The 21,682-nt window shown below is 38.1% G+C and overlaps 3 protein-coding genes across 8 annotated transcripts; 1 reads left to right on the top strand and 2 right to left on the bottom strand.

Moving 5' to 3' along the window:
* The first annotated feature begins 1,320 nt into the window (after positions 1–1,320).
* LOC125198799 (BTB/POZ domain-containing protein At1g21780-like) lies at positions 1,321–3,869 on the top strand. 2 transcript variants are annotated; one of them, XM_048097066.2, is made up of 4 exons: positions 1,321–1,490; positions 1,578–1,723; positions 2,880–2,995; positions 3,100–3,869. In XM_048097066.2, the coding sequence occupies exons 1-4, from the start codon at positions 1,369–1,371 to the stop codon at positions 3,703–3,705; spliced, it is 990 nt and encodes a 329-aa protein (XP_047953023.1). In that variant the 5' UTR covers positions 1,321–1,368; the 3' UTR covers positions 3,706–3,869. The 2 variants fall into 2 exon arrangements, with proteins under 2 accessions (XP_047953023.1, XP_047953024.1); XM_048097067.2 differs by having other exon boundaries at positions 1,322–1,484.
* A 6,310-nt stretch (positions 3,870–10,179) lies between these two features.
* Positions 10,180–13,656, bottom strand: LOC125203498 (chlorophyllide a oxygenase, chloroplastic-like). 5 transcript variants are annotated; one of them, XM_089061899.1, is made up of 11 exons: positions 13,496–13,638; positions 13,326–13,351; positions 12,960–13,235; positions 12,630–12,866; positions 12,389–12,493; positions 11,960–12,226; positions 11,626–11,773; positions 11,358–11,542; positions 11,156–11,268; positions 10,738–11,035; positions 10,180–10,656 (listed from the first exon to the last, which is right to left on the bottom strand). In XM_089061899.1, the coding sequence occupies exons 4-11, from the start codon at positions 12,645–12,647 to the stop codon at positions 10,477–10,479; spliced, it is 1,314 nt and encodes a 437-aa protein (XP_088918025.1). In that variant the 5' UTR covers positions 12,648–12,866; positions 12,960–13,235; positions 13,326–13,351; positions 13,496–13,638; the 3' UTR covers positions 10,180–10,476. The 5 variants fall into 5 exon arrangements, with proteins under 5 accessions (XP_088918025.1, XP_088918026.1, XP_088918024.1 ...); XM_089061900.1 differs by having other exon boundaries at positions 13,164–13,235; XM_089061898.1 differs by lacking the exon at positions 12,960–13,235 and having other exon boundaries at positions 13,295–13,351.
* A 2,997-nt stretch (positions 13,657–16,653) lies between these two features.
* On the bottom strand, positions 16,654–20,266 carry LOC125203097 (filament-like plant protein). Its single transcript, XM_048101380.2, has 5 exons — positions 19,984–20,266; positions 19,453–19,594; positions 18,625–18,817; positions 17,255–18,516; positions 16,654–17,164 (listed from the first exon to the last, which is right to left on the bottom strand). The coding sequence occupies exons 2-5, from the start codon at positions 19,561–19,563 to the stop codon at positions 16,895–16,897; spliced, it is 1,836 nt and encodes a 611-aa protein (XP_047957337.1). The 5' UTR covers positions 19,564–19,594; positions 19,984–20,266; the 3' UTR covers positions 16,654–16,894.
* Positions 20,267–21,682: the final 1,416 nt, after the last annotated feature.

Raw genomic sequence — 21,682 nt, 5'->3', positions numbered from 1 at the left:
TAAGTACGTGAACAGACTTGTTACTATAATTTCTAGCAGGACCACTATAGAAAAGTGGAACGAGGTTATATTTACTCATCATATTAGCCCCCGTATGCAATATATTAGGTGATCTCTTCTGGTTTTCATCTATTTTTATCACATCATTATTGCCTCTCTCTTTAAAATTTTTCTAAAACTTTAACAGTTTTCAATTACATTTGAACCGTAACTAATCATAAATTTGCGAACTGATTTGGCTTATCAGAACACATTTACTTTGACATACCCTTTTTAAAAAAAGATAGCGATTCCATGTTATGAATTGAAAAAAAATGTGTGGTCTCTTTAATTTTTTCTCATTACTTTCATATGCTATAATGCTCAACCTTTTGAATTGGTCCAAAAGTTGAAAGCTTTACTTTAATAATGACTGAATTAATAATGCCTTCTAATGCTTTGACACTATCAAACATAAGTATGAAAATACATGGTTGTTTAACTTATCTTCAGATTGTTCGAAAATAATTTATCAAAAATGATCGAAATTAATTTTGCCACATATTCATAAGTTAAGAATAATCATAGATCCAGTTATTAAAAACTCAAAAAAGCATAGCCTCGAATCTACCAAATTAAATTATAGTACTACTACTATTCATAAAAACATAATACTCTCTTCGTTCCGTAATAATGAAGTCATTTTGGCATTTTGGTACGTTCCATAGTAGTAAAATTATTTTCCATTTTAATAAAAGTCAACTTATTTCTTGTCGTCTACTTTTTCCTCTCTTTTCCTTTATTCTGTTTACTTTTTTCTCTATCTCTTACTACTTTATTATCATTTTATTTAATACATTACACATCATTTTTTTAATCTTCGTGTAAAAAAGAAACAATCTTACTACTATGAAACGAAGGGAGAAGTACTTATCTAATTTATTAAACTCATAAAATTTGATACATTACATGAATTAATTTTGTCCGAAGTTCTATTTCATTAACCTACCAAAAATATCAAGGCATTCTAATTTGTAACTCTGTCAAAAATTGAATTTTGTATTTTTCTTATCATTATACTCCTAATATCCTTTGTTTGAGTCAAATTATTATTTCTCTCTCTAGTAGGTAGAAATTAATAATTATTCAAAGAGATTTAACATTAAATAAAAGTTGTTACTTCTCTTAATATTTTTATAAAATTATCTTTTTATTGTTAAATTGCATAACTTTATTCATCAATCCCAACAAAGCAAAAAAATAAGTCAACTTTTACCCAATTAGATTTGACTTCTCACTTATCTTCAATCCAAAAAGCCAATAATTAAGCTTCATTAAATAAAGAAATCAATTTTCCTCTCTCTCTCACACAGTCACACACACACAACAATGGCGGACACGAAGGTGGAGACGATAGCAAGACTGGCGCAGTGGAAAATCGAGAGCTTCGGTCCAACCAATCTGTACAAGAGATCCGAGCCGTTCAAAATCGGCATTTGGAACTGGTATCTGTAAGCTACCGCTTTTGTGCCTATATCTACGCTTACACACCGTTTTACACATGACGGCGATCGTGAATTTCCGATCGGTTGTTTCAGGCATTTATCGGTCGAGAAGAATCGCTCCGTTTACATCAGGCTTTTCCCCGAGCCGTCTCGTGTTTCGAAGGAGCAGCCGCCGATTGCTCGCTTCATCATTCGTGTTTCCACCTCCGCCTCCAATCGCAGGCCCTACGTCTCGCCCAGTGCGTATCTCTTTGACTTCGTTGACCTTTTTTCTGATCGATTCAGCATTTTTTGTGTGGTTTTTGTTGATTTTGCTGGATTTTGTTTATTTATTTCTATTTTGCTCTGTTTTTGTGAAGATTGAATAGCTTTTAATTGGGAAAATGTACTCAATTTCACCTCATGAATGCATATTCAACGCTTAACCAGTAAACGCCTATTTACTTTCTGCTAAATCGAGTCTATAAGTTTATTTGAGTCAATTTATTGATCAACACCTAAAATTTGACCTCGGTTTAGATTTGAGAACCTTTTCAATTTATCTGGCATTTTTTGGTAAATAGGTTTTTACTAGGTTAGATTTGGAAATGCAAGCATTTATCAGGTTAAATTATTAGTAAAAAATGATACTCTACTGAAGAAATTAAATGCTGTAGAATTAGCTTCTGAGTTCTGAAGATAAGGAAATCAGTTTTTTAGATAAATTTTGGGGGAAAGAGAATCAAGAGATTATGCAACAAGAGTGTGATTCGATCATTCATGGTATCAAACAGGCAATTTCCTCTCTTTTGTGCATTTCTCTTCCGACTTTGATGTCAGTCTAATTCAAAGGATTCTTTGTTTTGGTGGCTTGCATAGGGGGTTGGTGATTGTAAATTCAAGACACTCTCAGACTTCGTGTTGAACACTTCATTAAGGTAGTGTTCGGTTTCTAAGATAAAATAATACCAAGATACAATCTAGGATTGAGTCGTGAGATTATTTAAGTCATAGGGGGTTAGCTATGACTAATTATCCCATGATTATCCATCTAGGATTGAGTTGTGGGGTTGAACCTCATGAACCAAACACACTACAAATTTAATCTCGGATACAATCTTGAAAACCGAACACTAATAGTGTGCTTCTTTGTTCTTTCCTGAGTTCTAACAGGACGATCAAGTTCTGGTGTAGAAAAAAAAGACATAAGCTCATTATGTAGATGTTTTAATTTTTCATGAAAAGACTTGATAAGTGTGCATATCATCATTGGATATATAGAGAAATGCACCCCTCACCTTTGTTCGAAAATTTACACTCACTATTTTGCATGTATATTTCTATGTATATGTAGATGTGTTACTAGATAGTAGTCTTTTTGTTATAATTAATGTTCGTTATCTTATATGCCTGCAGTTCACGAGAGACTACTTCGTTCTAGTGATGACTTTGCTTGCCCTATCGATATTAACTTTCAAGGACGTTTTGTCATTGATGTTGAGTTTCTGGACCTTAAGATCTGCCCTATAAATGTGAGTGTTGCAACATTTTTATTAGAAAGTAGAAATAGACTTGAGATTCATGCTGAGAAATATGTAAGTGAAACGCATCATTTGCTGTCGCTGCTGAACTTCAGGGTGGAGAAGGCAGTTCTATATGGCCCAGCGACGGCCTGATGCAAAGTCAAGCGAGCCAAAGCACTCTCAGATGTCTCTGTCGCATGCTTGACGAGGAGATTCACGCAGACGTCACCATCAACTCCTCCGATGGATCTCTACGAGCTCACAGAGCTATTCTCTCCGCTAGTTCTCCTGTCTTTATGAGCATGTTCGAGCATGATCTCAAGGAGAAAGAGTCTTCAACAATCGACATTGAAGATATGACATCCGAGTCCTGCATGGCCCTCCTCACTTACCTGTACGGGGCGATAAGCCAGGAGGACTTCTGGAAGCACCGGCTGGCATTGCTGAGCGCGGCAAACAAGTACGACATCATGGACTTGAAGGATGCTTGCGAGGAGAGCCTGTTGGAAGACATTAACTCAGGGAACGTGCTCGAGAGACTACAGGAAGCTTGGCTCTACCAGCTTGATAAATTAAAGAAGGGGTGCTTGGCGTACTTGCTTGATTTTGGCAAGATTTATGATGTGAGAGAAGAAATGAATGATTTCTTCAGAAATGCAGACAGAGAGCTAGTTGTAGAGATGTTCCAAGAGTTACTTGCAGTTTGGAAACCAACATAAATAATTATTGATTGTATTTGTATGTAATATATTACCACTACTCTTAATAATTATTATGAGTGGAGAAAGTGTATTGAGTGTAATAGTATGATGTTAAATTGTTATGGTGAAACATGGAATTGTATTATAGTCATTTCTTCATATTGGATTTATGGTTAAGAGCATCCATAATGGTAATAGACTCTCTTTTCCTGCCACGTCAGCAGTACTAAAAATCCACCTGCCACATCAGATTTAGGTCAGCCATAGACCAGCCGCAATAAAAATAATTCAAAAACAACTACTACATTTTACGGAATAAAATTTACGATTAAATTACGGAATAAAATATACGGAAAATTCATTCATTTCATTAAAAAAAAAGGTACATAGATTAAAAAAAAATACATGATTTTTTTTTAAAAAAAAGGGCTTCCACACACGAGCCCCGCCACTCTCTACTCCTCGTCGTCGCCGTCGCCATCCTCGCCGCCGCCGTCCTCGCCGCCGCCACCCGGTGTATCTGAGCCCGCGTCTGAACCCCCTACCAGTGCCTTCGAGGCATACAAATCCAACCGCATGTTCTCGAGCATCGAGTAGAGGAACCTCTTCTCCGTGGGGTCGGTTGCGGTCTTCCACTCTTGGAAGACCGCGAACATACGTTCCTCCGTCTTTGCACGCGATAATAAAGTGTACGCGCATGGAGGTGGGGGGGCTGAGATGACCTCATGGGGCGATAGGGGGGATCCTCCCCTCGCTGCCCGTTGCGCCCGCTTTTGGCCAACCGGGCGAGGGCGACGAGCAACGGATGGAGGGGAGGGAAACTCCTCAGCATCCGGGGGGAGGTCGTGGGATCCGCCGCTGCTGTCGCTGTAGTTGCCGGAATAGTTCAGCCTCTGCTTCTTCGGCCACCCAGTGTCGCATCCCGCCCGGAACTTCTCGGAGTCCTTCAGCAACTCATAGCACTCCCAGAAGTGGAACTCCTTGTACTTCCCCGCCAAGGGGAACTGACTCTCGGCTATCCTCCGGGCGTCGTCCTCATTCTGCCCACTAGTGAGCTGACGGAGGGCGTTGGCGTACAACGCCGAAAAACGGCCGACCGCGGCCCTAATGCGCTCCCACCCCTTCCGGACCTCCTCCCCGCTGAAGTCCTTCCCGTGCGGGCAGTGCCTCCTATAGGCAGCTCTGATCTTCGCCCACATGTTGACGACCCGCTGGTTGTTCGCAACCAGCGGATCGTCGCACACCTCCAACCACCCCCTGGCCATCCCGGCGTACTCATCCTCCGTCCACTTCCTCCGGGTGAGGGTGTCGTCAACAGCGGGCTGCGACGACTTGCCGACCGCCTTGGCCTTCCCCCTCGTCTTCTTCTTCGTCGCGGCCCGCCCCGCTGGAACGGGAGTGCCCGGATCGCCGAGATCGATCCCCATGTCATGCAATGACAAAAGGTCATCGCCAGTAAACTGCGTCTCCATTGGGGTCGACGTGTGAGACGAAGCCGTCAAAAAATACAGAGAGGGACGATAGACCGCGTCCCCTCCCGGTGACCCCTGCATCCCGGGATGCATACCGTGCTGCATCCCTCCCTGCCACATCATCCCTATCATCTGCTGCAGCATCTGCTGCTGCATCTGGGGCATACCTCCCCACCCCGGCGCTGACTGCCCGCTGCTCCCCTGGCTCCCCTGCCCCCCGCCTGGCATCCCCTACGGCATACCCCCCTGCATTCCCCCTGGCGCACCGGCCATCATCCCCATCAACTGCCCCCAAGGGACGTTAAACCCTGGGCCCATCTGGCCCCATCCAGATCCCACGGGTACCGTGGGAGTATGAGAGCCGCTCGTCGCCGGACTGGACTCGTTGTTGTTGTCCATCGCTCTATGATGCTCTTGTGCAGAAAGTTAGAGAGAGAGAAAACTCGTTAAAACAAGTGGTGCAAATGAAAATGAAACTAAAATCGCGTATATATAGGTTTTCAAAAAAAAAAAAAAAAAAAAAAAGGCGCTGGCCGATCGGCACGCCACAATTGCGGCCAGCGCCCCTCGATCGGCTAGCCCACGCCGATTTTCTAGCCGATTCGCCGCTGGCCGATTGCAATGGTTCGGCTAGCCGATCGGCCAGCGCCGCGAATCGGCTAGCCGGTCGGCTAGCGGCACTGTGGATGCTCTAATAGTTTGTGGGTTACTGAACTTTGGCAAGCGCTTGTCGTTTGATCCATGAGAGCACCAAAAATTCGAGATGATTTAAAAGTTTATAGAATGTATTGTTTGTATAGCAGTAGCTTATAAACTATTTAAGTTGGTTAAATAACAAGGATCATACATTTTATGAGATGTTTTAAGAGGTTAATAGCTGTATAAATGGTCAACGTGGTTAAATATATGTATACCCATCCTCAATTAAAACAATGTTAATTGGTCTTTCAAACAGGTGAGAAAATTTCATGTGTTTTCCGATTGAAGCTCTTTGGGGTAATTGGCAAGGTAGAAAATAGTACTACTCCATTCGTCTCAGCTCAAGTGATTGATTTCTTTTTTACCTTTGTTTTGCGAAGATGATAATAAATAGTTAAAGTGAAGAGAATAATATAGAAGAGAGTCGTATATACCTTATTCACGTTACTTTGTTTTTCACTTTAACTATTTATTATCATTTCCCCAAACACATGCCGAAAAACAGTCAATCACTTGAGGTGGGACGGAGAGAGTAGTTCGCTTTCATATATATAAAGTTGACTATTCGAATATGTAATTTGCTAGAGAAAATGAGGTGAGTCGGGCTTGAGTAAAAGCCCGTTTGAAGCCCAAATATTAGGTATGATGAAATTGAATCTAGGTATTGGGTAAAACCCCAAATATACACCACATACAAATTTAAACAGATATAATCCGACTTTGAGCATTATCCAACCGTTTACATCTTACAATCTTACATATGGACTTCAAAAGGAAAACAATGTGCATTCACAAAAGAGGAACAATACAATTATACAAAGTCCATCTCAAACACATACTACAATTCAAATTTAAATATATGAAGCACAATATTTTCAACTCAACTTAAAACAATGTTAATTGGGAGTATTTGAAATACAATAAGTAAAAGACCATTTTTGACACAAATAAACTCTCATCTTTTACTAGGAATTATCATGAATTATCCATCGAAGTCGAAGTTACCTTAGGTAGGACTCACACTCCTCTGATGCTCACAAGCACTTCTTGTTTAGCCGACTCCATCGATTTACTGTAGGCTTCATCATTCTTTAGTAATTCATCAGTCGCTTCCGACAAAGATTTGATTTCGAGATGCAACCTGACAGCCACATGGTGAATGTCGAAGAGATATTTCATGCCGAGTCTGGCCCCTGCACACATACGCTCTGCTATCTCCTTGTGTTTCTTGACGGCAGTCTCACGCTTCTTCAGAACAGATTGGCGCCATTTCCCGAGCGCAGCAAACAGAACGGAGCCCGCAGCTGCCAACGCTCCGATCACTGCCCTCGCCCCCGCACTCACTGGAACGACATTCGCCGCAACGGCCGCGGCCACTGCCACGCAGATCATGGCCGCTGCATTGGATAAGACAGAATGCCATTTCTTCAAGGCACCAATGGCATCGAGCTGCTCGCTGAGGCTCCCGTTCATGGATTTCAGCCGCGTCTCCATCATTAGATGCTCCGTATATAGAGAGCATGATTTATATATGAAATTGTCGACGATAGAAGAATCATGTGGAGATTGTTGGAGTGATGAGCAGAAGCGGGGCGTGTTGAGGCCGTTCACGTAGTGGCTGTGGGCAAAAATCATCATTTTTTCACAATTGGGAATGCCCTTCTGCAGATCACCAAACGCTGAATCAAAGTCATGAGACATCAAGCACAACGATGACTGTGAGAATGAGAAGAATGGCTGCTGGGTTGATACCTAATATAGTAGTAGTATGTTGTCTAAGTTACAAGATCAACATCCTAATTTTTAATACTTGCTTTCATAATCTGCCTAATCCTAAATACTCACTTTATTAAAGTAATCAAAATGATTAATATTGTCTAATTTACAAGATCAGCATCTAATTTTTTTTTATTTGTACTCTTTTACGTAGGTTTGAAATCATGTGCGCTTTCATCATCTTGCTAATTAACAACATTTTTATGTCCCTCGCTGTATTAAAATATTGCTCCATTTAGTTAATTATTTTATTGTATGATTGGTCATACAGGAGTAAACTATTTTAATGTATAATAAACAGATTGTTACATCTGTGGAAGTGGGAGAACTAATCGGAATAAAAATGGTCAACTAAAAATGAGAACAATATCTATATGCTATGGTACTATACTAAATATTTTACAGAATGCTGTAAAATGACGTACTCCGCTAATATTGATTAGTTACGCTGCTTCACAGGAAAGATGACAGAAGCTTCCATGCACCATTATCTTAGTTTACATTTATCATTTTCATTATTTAATGTTTTCATAAGTATTTATATATTAATGCTCGTGTTGGCGTTACTACCTAATATACCTTTGCTTACAAAATTACAGTGTATAGTTATCTAATCATCTTAGTTAAAAAAAAGTTATCTTAATCATCATTTAAAAATCGTTCAAAATATGTTGTGCCTTCACCCATATTCCTTCTTATTTTATTCAATTTTTTACAGCAATAAAAAAAAAACTACTACGTAATGGATATAGTTATTCTAACTTAATTTATGTAGAAAATAAGCATGAGTAATAAAAGATTTTCGATTAATATGAGAATAAAGTAATTGCAATTAAATAATGATCATATTCACATCTCTTGAATTAATTCAAAATTATAGTATTATAAAAATAGTAGTTCCATGCTTCAATAAGTTCTTCGTGGAATAAATAATCCAACTACCAAATCATCATATAAATTTTCTATACCAATTTGCAAGCCTTAGGCAGTGACGAATCATTCCAGCCCCATTAAAATATTCTTGAGGGATGGTTTGACAATTGATAAGTTGAATCATGCTTTGTGCACATAACATCGGAGAGGGGTAATCCTTCGTCACACCTCTTTCTTTTCATTTTTATTGTCAACTAATTAACTTTGTCAAAATCTTTGAAAATCATCCTTAACCCTGCTAAGCTGGTCATGTCGATAAAATCAAATTCTTGGATGTTGACATTGTAGAAAAGAAAGAAAATGTCCCAAAGAAGAAGAAATATTTAAATAAGGTGGACGAGTAAAGTAAAAGAAACTGTCAAACAAATGTCTTATATGAAAATGTTTCAGTTATTATGGAAAATTGATAATGTGGACTAGTTCTAATGGATCACATCAAATATTTATGTATTTTTATATATTGTTATTTTTCTTACAAATTTTTTTGTGTAATAGTGTCAAACCACCCGTTAAAGAATTAACTATGACCAAATTCAAATCATTGGATTGATTTTGGTTCAACGAGCTAGATTCAACCTGGATTGATTGTTCTGGAGACAAGAGAGTTCTGAAAACATACAATCAACGTATAATCTCTCTCAACTCCTTAAATTTTGTCACATTTTTCTATTTCGATTGTTCCACAAAATTTGTTACATTTCACTTTTATCATTTTTGGTAGTGGATCTTATTTTCCAAAAACTCATTTCAACTCACATTTTATTATAAAACTAGTATATTAAAGTAGGGTTCACTCTCCATTAATTTTTTCAATCCACTTTCTATTGCATTTCTTAAAACTCGTAACCGATTAAAGTGTGACAAATTTGAAGGGGCGGAGGGACACTATCATTGTGCCAGTTGCATATCTCAATAGAAATAAGGGGTACAACTATACCCACAAAATTTTATTGATTAATAGGAGTACTAACGTTATACTTGTATGAATATAGTAATTTATTGATAGCCTAGTGGTCAAGATGCACTATTCTTGCGTGAAGGGCTTGGTACTTGGTTCATCTTCTCCATGCGCTTCGCCTTTTAACTTCTTCTTTTTTCCAAACTCAATTTGTTTCACTCCTCTTTAGTTTCCTTAAATACGTCCTTTTTAATAAATATTCTCTCAATGCATTTGTATCAATTCAATACAAACTGTGAAACTGACATGCTCTTTTCAAATTTAATTTGATTTTCATTTATATTTAATTTTCAATAATTACATTATTTTTAATAGATATTTATATGCCTGGTTATGTATCATTAGTAATACTTTGAAATAAAATAAGTATCATTAGTAATAATTTATAAATTAACCTCTATATAACAAACAGAGCATCGATTTTGATGAAGAAAATAAAGAGACTATATTTGAAAAAACTGAAAATTTGTGAAAACAAAGCAAAGAGAAGAAAATGAATTAGCCGAATTTCGAAATTTTAGAATGTTGAAAATATTTTTCGCACCCATGTATCAATAATCTTAGATCTAAGATTCGTGTATTTTGGCGCAATAACCATACCTATACGTATGTTCGAAGTTGGAATACATATGATAGTTTCAAGTGACACAGTGCTTGGATTCAAACCCTCAACTATATTAAACACAATTTCAGCATATGCTACAACTGACATTTCCTATCAAAAAGGAAAATTTAAAGAAAAATCAGTGACACCACTGGGTTTTCTGGTCACTATTTGAACCAAAAAAATTAGGAGGGGACCATGTTTACTTCAAACCTGTACAAGGAAAAAAAATCTATACAAATGCAAAGGCTGTGATTTCTCTTATTATTACTAAGGCTGTGTGTTTTAGCCCATCATCTGATTTTGAACTCTTAATTTGTTGTTGAAATTAAGCAAGCCAAGTAACTCTATTGGTCAAGAAAGTTGTATGGCGACTGCAGCTCTTTCGATCCTCGTTCCACTGAATCCCTCCATTGCCTATACCTTACTCCCAGCTTGTCATAGGAAACTGGCAAGTTCCAAACATTTGCGCCGTTGAGCATGCGCTCCTGTTGGCCAAGTACGAGCCGCAGATCCTCATTCAGCACCTGCACACAGAATTCGAGGATTTCATGGAGCAAAGAGCAAGAGGTGAGGTGTTTTTCTTGTTATAGGGACTATTCTTGTACCTTCTCAGCAAAATATCTCCACAGGTGTTGCATGAACGGGACGTGTTTCAGAATTGGAGCAAAGTCGAGTGACATTCTGTACAGCAACCTCGTCTTCTGTTTAGATGAAGGTAAGCAGACGTGAAGTTGGTGGAGATGAGTAGCGCACTCTCTTGTGCTCTGCCCTTGTAGTTTCCCGGGCTTGGAGATCCCTATCGTTGATAGCACCATGCAAGGTGGATGGAATTCCATATCTATGGGATATGGATCCCAGTAGCCTTGCAGACTAGATGCAGAAGGTGTCAAAAACTTCACCAAGCTGAGAACAGAAACAACTAGAATATTATTCAGTTATATATGTCACACCCTTGAACTGAAAATGAGGTGATTCAACAACTAGTGAGCATACAATGAATGTGTAAATAAGTGAAACACGAACCTTGGAACGCTCCATCCCTTAGCAAATGTCGAAGTGTGAGTAAAAGGAGCATGTGCAAGATCCAAAAGGTTGTCTAGTAGGAGCCCATGTTCCACTGGAAGTTCCATGACAATCTGGTTTATGACAAGTTACATCAGAATCAAGATTGAGAATGTTTTTTTTAATCGACTTAACTTGATTAGTATTTGCAGGTAAAAAATACCTCAGCATGTATTTGAAATCCTGAAGGTGGTAATAAAGAAGGAAGTTTTGGCGTTGGAGGATCATTCCCTGGCCAGATCCAGATCATTCCCTCTTGCTCAAAGCATGGCAGTGCCTTGATCTTCACATTGAGGAACTTTGTAGAGGGCATTTTCTCACATTTTCCATCAGTAGAGTATTCCCATCCTGATTTATGGAAGATGATCAGTCATCTTGTAATTGATACTAATAGAGTATATAAATGTTTACTTATGTCCTCATGAGCTCACCATGATAGGGACACTTTATACGGCCCTCATTAATCGAACCTAAATCGAGTGGACAGGCTCTGTGAGCACAAGTATTCTGAACACACCCTGGTTTGCCATCCTTTCCACGGAAAAGAACCCAAGGTTCCTCGAAGCAATCAATTGGCATCTGAATCATAAACCAACAATCAAGAAGAGAGAGAGAGATAGTAAAAGCGGAATACAAACTTCTACAGTGTAAAGGCTGGTCCGGGCAGAAACTTCAGAGAAAGAGGTATAAATGACGACTAGCAATGAGACAAATAAGATCGCTCGATACTTACAAGGAAGACAGGGTTTGTGGAAATAGACTCACCATGGTATCATCCTTGAGGCCTGCAGAAAAAGCAACGGGATACCAGAAGTTTTTTAGGTGATCATTGTAAGGTTGGACAGGACCAGATACATTGATGCTTCTCTTTGGCGGCCTGCTCTTTGCAGGTGGAAGAGACAGAGTGGAAGAAGGGAGTAACAAGTCGGACCCTGTCGTGCTCATATCTTGCAAGATTTTATCAGTAACCAGTGTCTCCATGTAGGCTAGCTTGTCTAAAGCTGTGGACACCCTTGCTTCTGATATATGTACCTGTAGATTTTCAAGATTATGGCACATATCAGCAGCAGCAGAGGCCTCGATGTTTAATCAGATTTGTCATTGTGAAAAACTGTGATTTCCATTCACACCACTTGCACTCAGATAAAGGATAACCAATACAGTAAATTCATTTTTGCACAAGTATTACTTTACCTGGTTGTGGGCTTGTGCCAGTTCCACCTGCAAATCTGCTAGTTCTTTTCGAAGTGTTCCAATAGATTTGAATTCCCGCGCAAGAGGGTTTATGACTTCCACAACCTATATACAGCTTATGATTTCAGAATTGCAAAGAACAGAAAATGCATAACAATGTTCATACACAGACCACAAACACAATAAGCAACGAAATCCTTAAACCACATAGAGAAATGGTAACGAGGAGTTGGTAGTTAACCTTTTCGTGGAGAAGCATGATTGTGAGAACATCTTGCCTAGCTTTCCAGTCACAGTATTGAATGTCATATCTAGCCACCTCTAGAGCTTGATTCACGTCGAGAAACTTACCTTTATACTGAGGGACCTTCGCCCGCGGATCCTCTACATCAAAGAGTGAAGTCCAAGGGCTTTTCCTCTCAACCAGCCCACCTTCCTCTCCAATAATAGCAAATACTCCAAACCCTCCCCTCAGACACTGACATCCACGAAGCACCCAAAAGTCAGAAAAGATACAATCTCATTTGAAGCTCATCTTCAAAGAGTTACAAGCTAAACAAGAGTGATTTACCTGAAACTATTACTCTATAAGCAAAACTCATCAAAGAAACTCCTCTCATAATCCTTTTCACATACATACATATATGCATCAATCATTACACAAATTTCCACTTACATATATAAAAATACACACATTAAAGTAGAACTCGAAAACTAGAAAACGACCGGAATAAGCTTCTACTCAACATTTAAGTGAAAATCGGCATAACATTACCAAATCATCATTTGAAAAGAAGAACTATTATCAATCCTCCAACATTTACACATCAATTCCGATACCAAATCCCTAAAACCACCAAAATCCATATATCAGAGAGCAGAAAAACAAAATTTGCTAAGAATTACTCATCCGCTGAAAAATGAAATGCTCCATCACCATGCAGTATGCACGTACAAATAGACCTAATCAAATCCAAAAGATCATCAGGAAATCAAGCAATTCAGCTCCGTACAAGTGTCACGCTTCCATTTCCGATTACGGAAACTTCCTTGCAACTCAATCAAAGCAAAAACGAGGCAAAGCTAAATAAATTGAAGTAGTCATACCTTTCTAGCGTGAAACTTGTTTGATCGAGAAAGAGCGATAGGAAGAGAGAGCGCGGCAGCGGCAGCAACGACGGACATGGCAGAAACGGGTCGGGTGGGAAAAATGGAAGAAAACCGGGCCAGTAGAGAGAGAAAGGAAAACTGAAAAGAGAGAGTTAGTGAGAGAGAATAACTGATGGATAAGAGGTCGGTATTTCGCGCGATCTCGTCTGCCCTTCTCCAGCTGCCACGTGGACTATCTCAACATTCTACAACTTATTTTCATCGTTTTCACTCTCCCTTTATTTATAGCAACTTAGAGCTACACATCCCTTTTTAATTAAATAAATCCACCCCTATGATTTTCTAATTATTGTAGTGGTATTTAGATTACTGTAATTTCAAGCTCAATAAAATAGTACTCCCTTCGTCTCATAATAGATGGCATACTTAGAAATTGAAACGAGATTTTATGAGATGTTGTTTTATGTGTTAAATGAAAGAGAAAATAATAGTATATTTATGTTAATATGAGGCAGAACTTTTTCCAAAAAAGGGAATGTGACATCTTTTATGAGATAAACTAAAAAGAAAATTGTGACATTTATTATAGGACGGAGAGAGTATAAAAAGAGGGTGCAATTACTTTTCAATGCGTGCAACGATATTTTACTGTATCCGAATCTACGAGTTTCATTTCGTGAGTATGGCATTGGGAAACATTTTTTTATAACATACCCATCATTATATTTTTATTAAAAGAATTATATACTACTATGTATTTCGATCTTTTGTAGATGTCATTTTGGGAATATTGCCTTAATTACTTCGAAATAATTACTAAATAATCTAGATTACATAAGAATATAGTACAATATAAATATACAATTAAAAAAAGAATGATACTACTTCATTTTGCAACAAGATTTTAATATCAAAATGACATGTGATGAAAATAGAGTTGGATATTAGAGAATAAATTAGAACATTGGATGTTTCAAACATTGGAGGAATCTAAGTGTTGGCATATCATCTCAAAGTGCCATGGCATGTAGAACGTCTCTTTCTTATTCAGAAACGATTTGTAATCTAATGGCAGATTTAGATAAAGGTCTATTTGTAGGCCCATGCTGAAAAAATTCCATTAAATTCAGCCTTTAGAGCTATCTCTGATTTTCCAGTGCGGGAGCTCCACCTCAATTATTCGCAATTGAAGTTCACTTCCATTCTTCATCCACCACCCATATCAATGAAGACTGTCCATCGCTTCTGTCATCTTCAACGTTACCGATGACCTTCTTTGATGTGTCCGATCCACAAATTTCAATTTTTTAGTCCACCGTAATGGCAATAATCAACTAGTATAATGTTGCTCTCAAAAATTAAAAATGCAGTCTTCTCATCAATTAAGTAAGCAATGAACAAATTTAAAAATATAATTATTGAGATTGTGTTTCTCGAGGAAATTTCCACAAATATGCATCAGTGATCAGTCTCATTAGAGCATCTCCAAGGATGAAGTAAATGAAGGGGTAAAGTCATATAACTATCATATTTATCTTTTTTACATGAAACTTTGAGAATGTATTATACATTTTCCTATTTTGAAGAGATATCTTTACCTCTCCAATCATCATATTTGCCTTCTTTTCGTGAAAAATCATTCTCCAAAGGAGAATGTATTTGAGAAGGTATTACACTTTATGTTTTTTAATGCATTTTGTAATACTATTTTACCTTTTTAAAATGATATACCTTTCTTTATACATTTTTTCTTTGGAATGTATTACTTTTTGGAATGGTATAATTCACTTTTTGAGTAGGTAAATAGACGGCGTATCTCTTTTTGAAATGTATTTACCCATGGTGATCTATTTAGTACTTCTATCAATTTAATGCATGATGAAATTATAGATTTCTGAAAATATATTATGATGTTGACATTTAGAAATTTTAGCTAGTAGGCATTCAAAATTGAATTAAAACATTAAATAAAAGTTACTGGCTACAATTCGAATAAAGGAAGAAAGCCAAAACAAGAAAGACAGTGAGAAATGTGGTAGAAAGTAATTTCATTTCCAATATTTAATTAGTACAAAACAAAATATACAATGGGTAAGATTGTCACATGCTATGTTAAAAAATTATTCGATCGATCAACTAAAATTTAAAACTTTAGTTATGCATTTTCTCAAAAAATGGTGTTTCTCCCATTCCCATAAAAAATGTAGAAAAAATCATCAATTTAAGTAAATTAGTTATAATAGTTCCTAGGATAATACTCATAATAAGAAATAAATTCAAAATCGTAAACCTCAGTATAATACTAATTTAGCAACATTTAATTATGTTATATAGGTCGAACTGACTGCCTAACTTTCCATTAAATTTGACAGCCAATTTGCCTATAATCGAAATAGTACTAAACTTTTGTAAAAATTGGTATTTTTTTCTCTTATAGAAAGTAATAGTTGTCATAGAATTCAATTATTGGTCTTTAAATTTTTTCTTTTTCTTTTAATTAATATATTTTCCTCTGCAAGACAAAAATATCATCTCAATTAATAGCCATCAATTTCGGTGACATGAATCCGTAAATTGGAAAATGCCAAAAATGCCAAGTAGGCATACACAGTTGTTTCATTAATAGCCAACTATAAATTTGAAATACAAAAACTTGGGATTAGGGTTTAAATAAAATTTGAAGTAAGATTTAGTAATTCATGATTATAATTCAAAATTAATTTAATTAATTTTAATTAAATACTTATTATAATAAAGAAAATTGACAATGTTGCACTATGCGGACGTTCGCACGAGAACCATCTTGCGTATGGAACATAGACTAAATCAGACAAACAAATTATTTGAACTTATCTTTATTTTATTAGAACACTGGGTGGGTGGAGTCGTCTGACTCCACCACCGACCAATGAGTATCCAGAACTCTACTAAAATATGACAAAACCTTCAAGGTCCGAGTTCACTTTCATTCTTCATCCACCATCCACCTGCTGCTGCACAGCTTTATATTTCCGACGCTAATGACGACCTTCTTCATTATATCTAGCCTCATAGAATCCATTTTTTGGATCCGTAATTGCATAAGAGAATCATGTACCATGAGACTTTGCTCAAAGTGAAAAAAAAAAGTAATACGGCTAAGCTAGATATTCATCTTCAGCAATACCATCAAACATCAATGAAACTAGGAGAAACACTAAGTTTTGATCATGAAAATTTCAAAAAAAAATATAAAATAAAATAATGTAACATAGCAAACTATTGGAACAAACTACAAGAAACCATTGGAACTCAAAGCTTTTGACAATCCATACATTTCCACAAAAGCAATTCCAATCAAACAGTATTTGATCAGCAACCTCAACACCTAAAACCTTAAACAACAGAGAAGTTGCCCTAATCTTGTCGAATTCCAATCTCGGCGCCGCTCTTGCTCCGGGAGAAAAACTTCCCGAAACCATTCCTGCTCTTGGCAGCAGTCACATGGCCGGTCATCTCGTCACTAGAAGGCGCCTTTGGCATTCCCGAGAGTAATGCCCCGTCGGGTATGCTGGTCGTGTCTATCAAGAAATCTTCCAACGTCGCGAGAGACTTGAGCTGCATTCCTAGAGACGCTATCGTTCTCTGACACTCCGCGAGTTTGTCAGCAGCCACGGCCAGATCCTCCTGCAGCGAAAGAGTACAACAAACAATGCATAAATAACATAAAAACGAAGCATTCAACACTCGAAAGGCAGCATCAACAACAGCCCTAACCTGCTTTATCTTAAGTTCACCATTTGAATTCGGTGTGTTCTTCTGCAAAACACACTCAGTCTCCAATTCTTGACACTTGATCGAGAGTTCAGCTGATAACGTTCGTTCATCTTGAATTTCTGCATTCAGCAAATCGACATTTGCAGACATAGTCCTTGCTTCTACTTCCATTGCAATGAGTTGAGACTCTAGCAGCTCCTTCGCCTCGTTCACGGCCTTCAGCTCCTTCTGCAGCACCTCCGACTTCGTTTCAGCTGCTCTGGCCGATCCGTGACTTTCATCTAAAGCAGCCTCGAGTGCAGCCCTCTCAGCTTCCATGTCCTCCAACTTTTTTTCCAATTCAGCCACTCGTTGAGTCATTGACTCAAGCTCGGCTCTAAGCAGATGATTGTCCATGGAAACAGATTCCCCTGAAGCTGATTCAGATGCTGTAAGAGGGGTGTTGCTCTTAGTATCAGGCAACGCGACTAGGCGCTCCATCTCGAGAAAATCATCCATCATGTCAAATTCAACAGAGCAGGCCGTTAGACTGCTTGGCAAGAGTTTCTCGTTTTTGAACTGATCGAGCTCTGCAATCAAGGCTGATGCCCATGAGTCCGAGCAACTTGGTTCGGACCCGTTCCTGTCCACGTTACTCGTCCTACAAGCATCCATCTCTACTGCATTCAGTCTCTCCCCGCTATCCGAGTGACTATCTGTCAAAGATTCAGCGTAAAAATGGGAAGTCGGGTTGGGCTTCAAACTGATCACGGGAGATGATTTTCGAGCAAGAGATTGAAGCCTTCTGCATTCAGCTTCAAGCTTAGCAACCTTTTTAATATTCTCCAACTGCATCTTGCTGGCAGTTTCTGCAGCTTGTATGCTTAGATCCCTCTCGATTATCACGCTTTCTAACTCCTTGCAGCGAGCCTTCATCTCTTGCTTTAAGAACAAGTTCTCCTTCTCCATACTCTCAAGAATTTGAAGAGTCTTTGGGTTTATAGCAGCAGAATTTCCATTTTCGGTTGCTTTGGCTCGTGCCTGAAGTTGAACAATGTGCTTCTCGAGTTCAGCCTTTTCAGACTCCCATGCCCTATTTCCCTCTGCTATGGCATCAGAGATTCTCTTTTCCTGTTCGTCTCGTCCTTGTCTCAGCTGTCTGACGCATTCCTTGAGAGCGCCATCGAGATGGCTGACTCGAACTTCCAAGCTCACATTCTGCTGCAAAGCAACCTCGAGTTGCTGTTTCAATGCTGCCACTTCGTTTTCTGCCTTCTCCCACCCTTGTTATGCAGAATCAGTTATTAAAACAAATGCAGAACTATTTGTAAGAGCAATTAAAGAGATAAAATCGAGCAACAAATGCCACCAAACTAGCATAAAATGCTCACCAGCGACAGCTTCTTCAGCAACTTTAGCATGCTGCTTAACAAGCTCTTCTTTGGCACCGACATTCACAAGGGCGGCCGATAGCTTCTCTGTCAGTCTCTTCACGTTCTCTTTTGCTTCATCATCAGTAAATGAGAGCTTAGACGTGATTTCCGGTGACTGTACGCTACCATTGGGAGACTCCCTCGACACATCCTGCTTCCAATAAATAAATAAAAAATCACCAAAATGTACTAAGAGAACTCAACACATACAGATTCCTTCCCTTCACAACTTGTCAATGCGCTTTTTCTAAACACTTCCATTTCTCTTTCTCAAAACAGATAATCACCACGCTCATCTAATACCAAAGCAATTACACGCAGAAAGTAGACACATTCGAGTTTCAACAGCAAGTCAACAACACAACAATGCAATACCAACACAGTGGCGTTCTAATAAGCGAAAAGAAATCAGTTTTGCTTCACTTCTAATAGAATATTCCAACACTGTCAGTTTATTAATACACACACACACACACAGAGTAAGCATAACAAGTAGACTAAACTAGTTATAACCATGGTGACTACAACATCTGAACACGAAACAGAGAGCTTAGCATGAACCATTCATCTTAGTTTAAGCAATGCTGCCCGGGGAACTTGTAGAAAAGGTAAAGATTCAAGTTTTAATAGCAACACAACGATTCAATAGTCAATCCAAAATTCTGGCTTTCCAAGTTTACTTACTAATTAAATACCCCAAACACTAAACTAGTTGATTAAACACATAAAACAAACACAAACAGATAGAAAAAACACCGTGTCAGCTAAGAACGAACGCATATCCACCTGCTCGTCCGAGTATCTCTCGGAAGGGGAAGAAAATGATCCCGAGCTTTCACTCTCACCAGGGCTCCTCTCTGAAGCTCTTCTCTTCCACAGCCATTTCTTCTTTTCCATCTTTATCTCCAAACAAAATCAACTTCAAATCCTAAAAATCATCAGAAATTACACAAGTTATAGGCAAAATGCAAAATGGTTTTGGCAAAACAATGAAGTAGAATTAACTCAGATTGAATTGCTGCAGTCTTAGCTTCCAATCCAACTCACTCACACCTCAACCCTAAACGAATTCAATACTTCACTCCTTCCCAACATTCACAAAAATGAAATCAAACCAACATTTCCTGTGTAAATCTCCCTTCAATCGAAGTCTTCATTTATGAACAATAAAAATTCAAATCAATAAAGAAATACCCACAAAGAAAGTCGAATTAAACTCAGAAAACTAAAATCAAATTCAAAACAAGATGATTGCTAATTTGCTATTGACCTAATCTAGAGAGAGAGAGGAGCAGACTTTAGTAGCAGAAGCATTACCTGGAGCAAGAATTCAAGAAAAAACACCTCAATTCCTCTATCAAAAAACCCAAATTCCACACATCAAAAATCAGTATCTTTTTTCTGGGATTCCATTCATCTCAGCGAAAAAATTGAATCTTGAAATAATAATCAGTGATTATTTCAGATTGCAAGCCACGCACCCATTTTTCTTGTGAGGTATTAACAGATAAGGAGTCCCTTTTTAAATTCAAAATTACAGTTAATCTTTTCTCAAATCATCGAGGGCCAGAGCATGTGAAGTTAAGACGACTAATTTGCAGCTTGCCCAAATTTGTGTATATAAATAAAATTAATTTCGAATTTGTTGTTTTATTTGTTTGAAATTGAAATTACTGTTTGTCTTATTCCCGCCCAAGATAGAAGGGGAGCGTCAAGCGCACTTTATTTACTTCTTTACAATAGATTCAAAAGTTTGAGAAAAGATAAATTAAAATTCAAAAGTTTGGGAAAAAAGTAAAATAAAAAGGCCATATGCCACATGCAAAATAGGAGTAAAATCTTTCTACATGGTAATAGACTCTTTATTGTATTTGTAATTTAAAAAATGAAACAAACAGTTTTGTTCACATAATCTATTATGCAGTGAACCTCATAGTATTTTATGAATCTTTGAAATGATAGATATACTATTAGGGCTCGGGTGATAGTCTTGAAATCCCCTGAAACAGCACTGTAGCATAATGTTTTCCACCGTTTGGTACGCCTGAAACCATTCTTCCGACCCGGTAAATTGCAGCCGATTTTCACACCCCCATATACTATTTTCACTCAATTCATGTCAACTCTATCAGGGTTGAAGTGAGGTATTAGTTTCAAGGTGTGCTGAAAGCGCTGTATTAGGCCGTTTATACCCTCGGGGATATTTGCTGGACTAACGCCACAACTCCCGTCGGCCACGGTGTAGGCGTGTGCAGCTTCTCCCATTGACGGCGTCCACCTCGTTTTCTCCTCAAATTCGGACCGGCGGCCATATTGGAGTTCAATTCCGCCACAGGTTTGTTCGAATTCTTCGATTCAAGCTTACACGGTGACCGTCGGCCACAGGTTTGCTTAGCAACTATGACAAATAGATCGGTGATAAGAATTGTACGGCAAGGGATGGTTTAGTCATTTAATCTACCTTTTCAAGGTTTGGTGGACTCAACCAAACACCACATAATGGGTTGCATAATTTTTATTGGATGTACCAAACAACCTGTAGAGTTGTCCATGAAAGTGGGAAAAGCCCATATCTACAAAGCCATGAAAATAATTTTACAGCCTACCACCCGAGCTTAGGCGGTTAGGTTTGTAAGATTATATGTCATGATTGAATTTATATTATATTTGGTTCATATAATTGAATTCCACAACTTAATTCTACATGGATAATCATATGATAATGAGTTATGACAACCAAACGGCACCTTTATATTTTTTATTCCCATCTCGGATTATATCAAATTGGTTGCTTCCTTGTTGGGAAGATGTAATGGCCCCTCAATTTCTTAATTTCCATAAGAAACTAGACTTTGGTTCTTCAATGTCGCTACATACTAGGTAGAGAATCGCACCACTCTCTTGTCTTGTTTCTCAACCAAAAAAAGAGAAAATAGCTCTTTTGATTTGATCATGTAACACATTGAGAAGTCTATAGTTGATCGTAACTTATAGAAAGCGTTTAGATGGTTGACTG

Source organism: Salvia hispanica, chromosome 6, assembly GCF_029641045.1.
Source record: "Salvia hispanica isolate PSC_SH4W2 chromosome 6, Shi_PSC_v1, whole genome shotgun sequence".
In the NCBI taxonomy this organism is placed as follows: Eukaryota; Viridiplantae; Streptophyta; class Magnoliopsida; order Lamiales; family Lamiaceae; genus Salvia; species Salvia hispanica.
The sequence above is the reverse complement of the archived record's forward strand: the minus strand, read 5'-3'. Positions and strand labels throughout refer to the sequence as shown.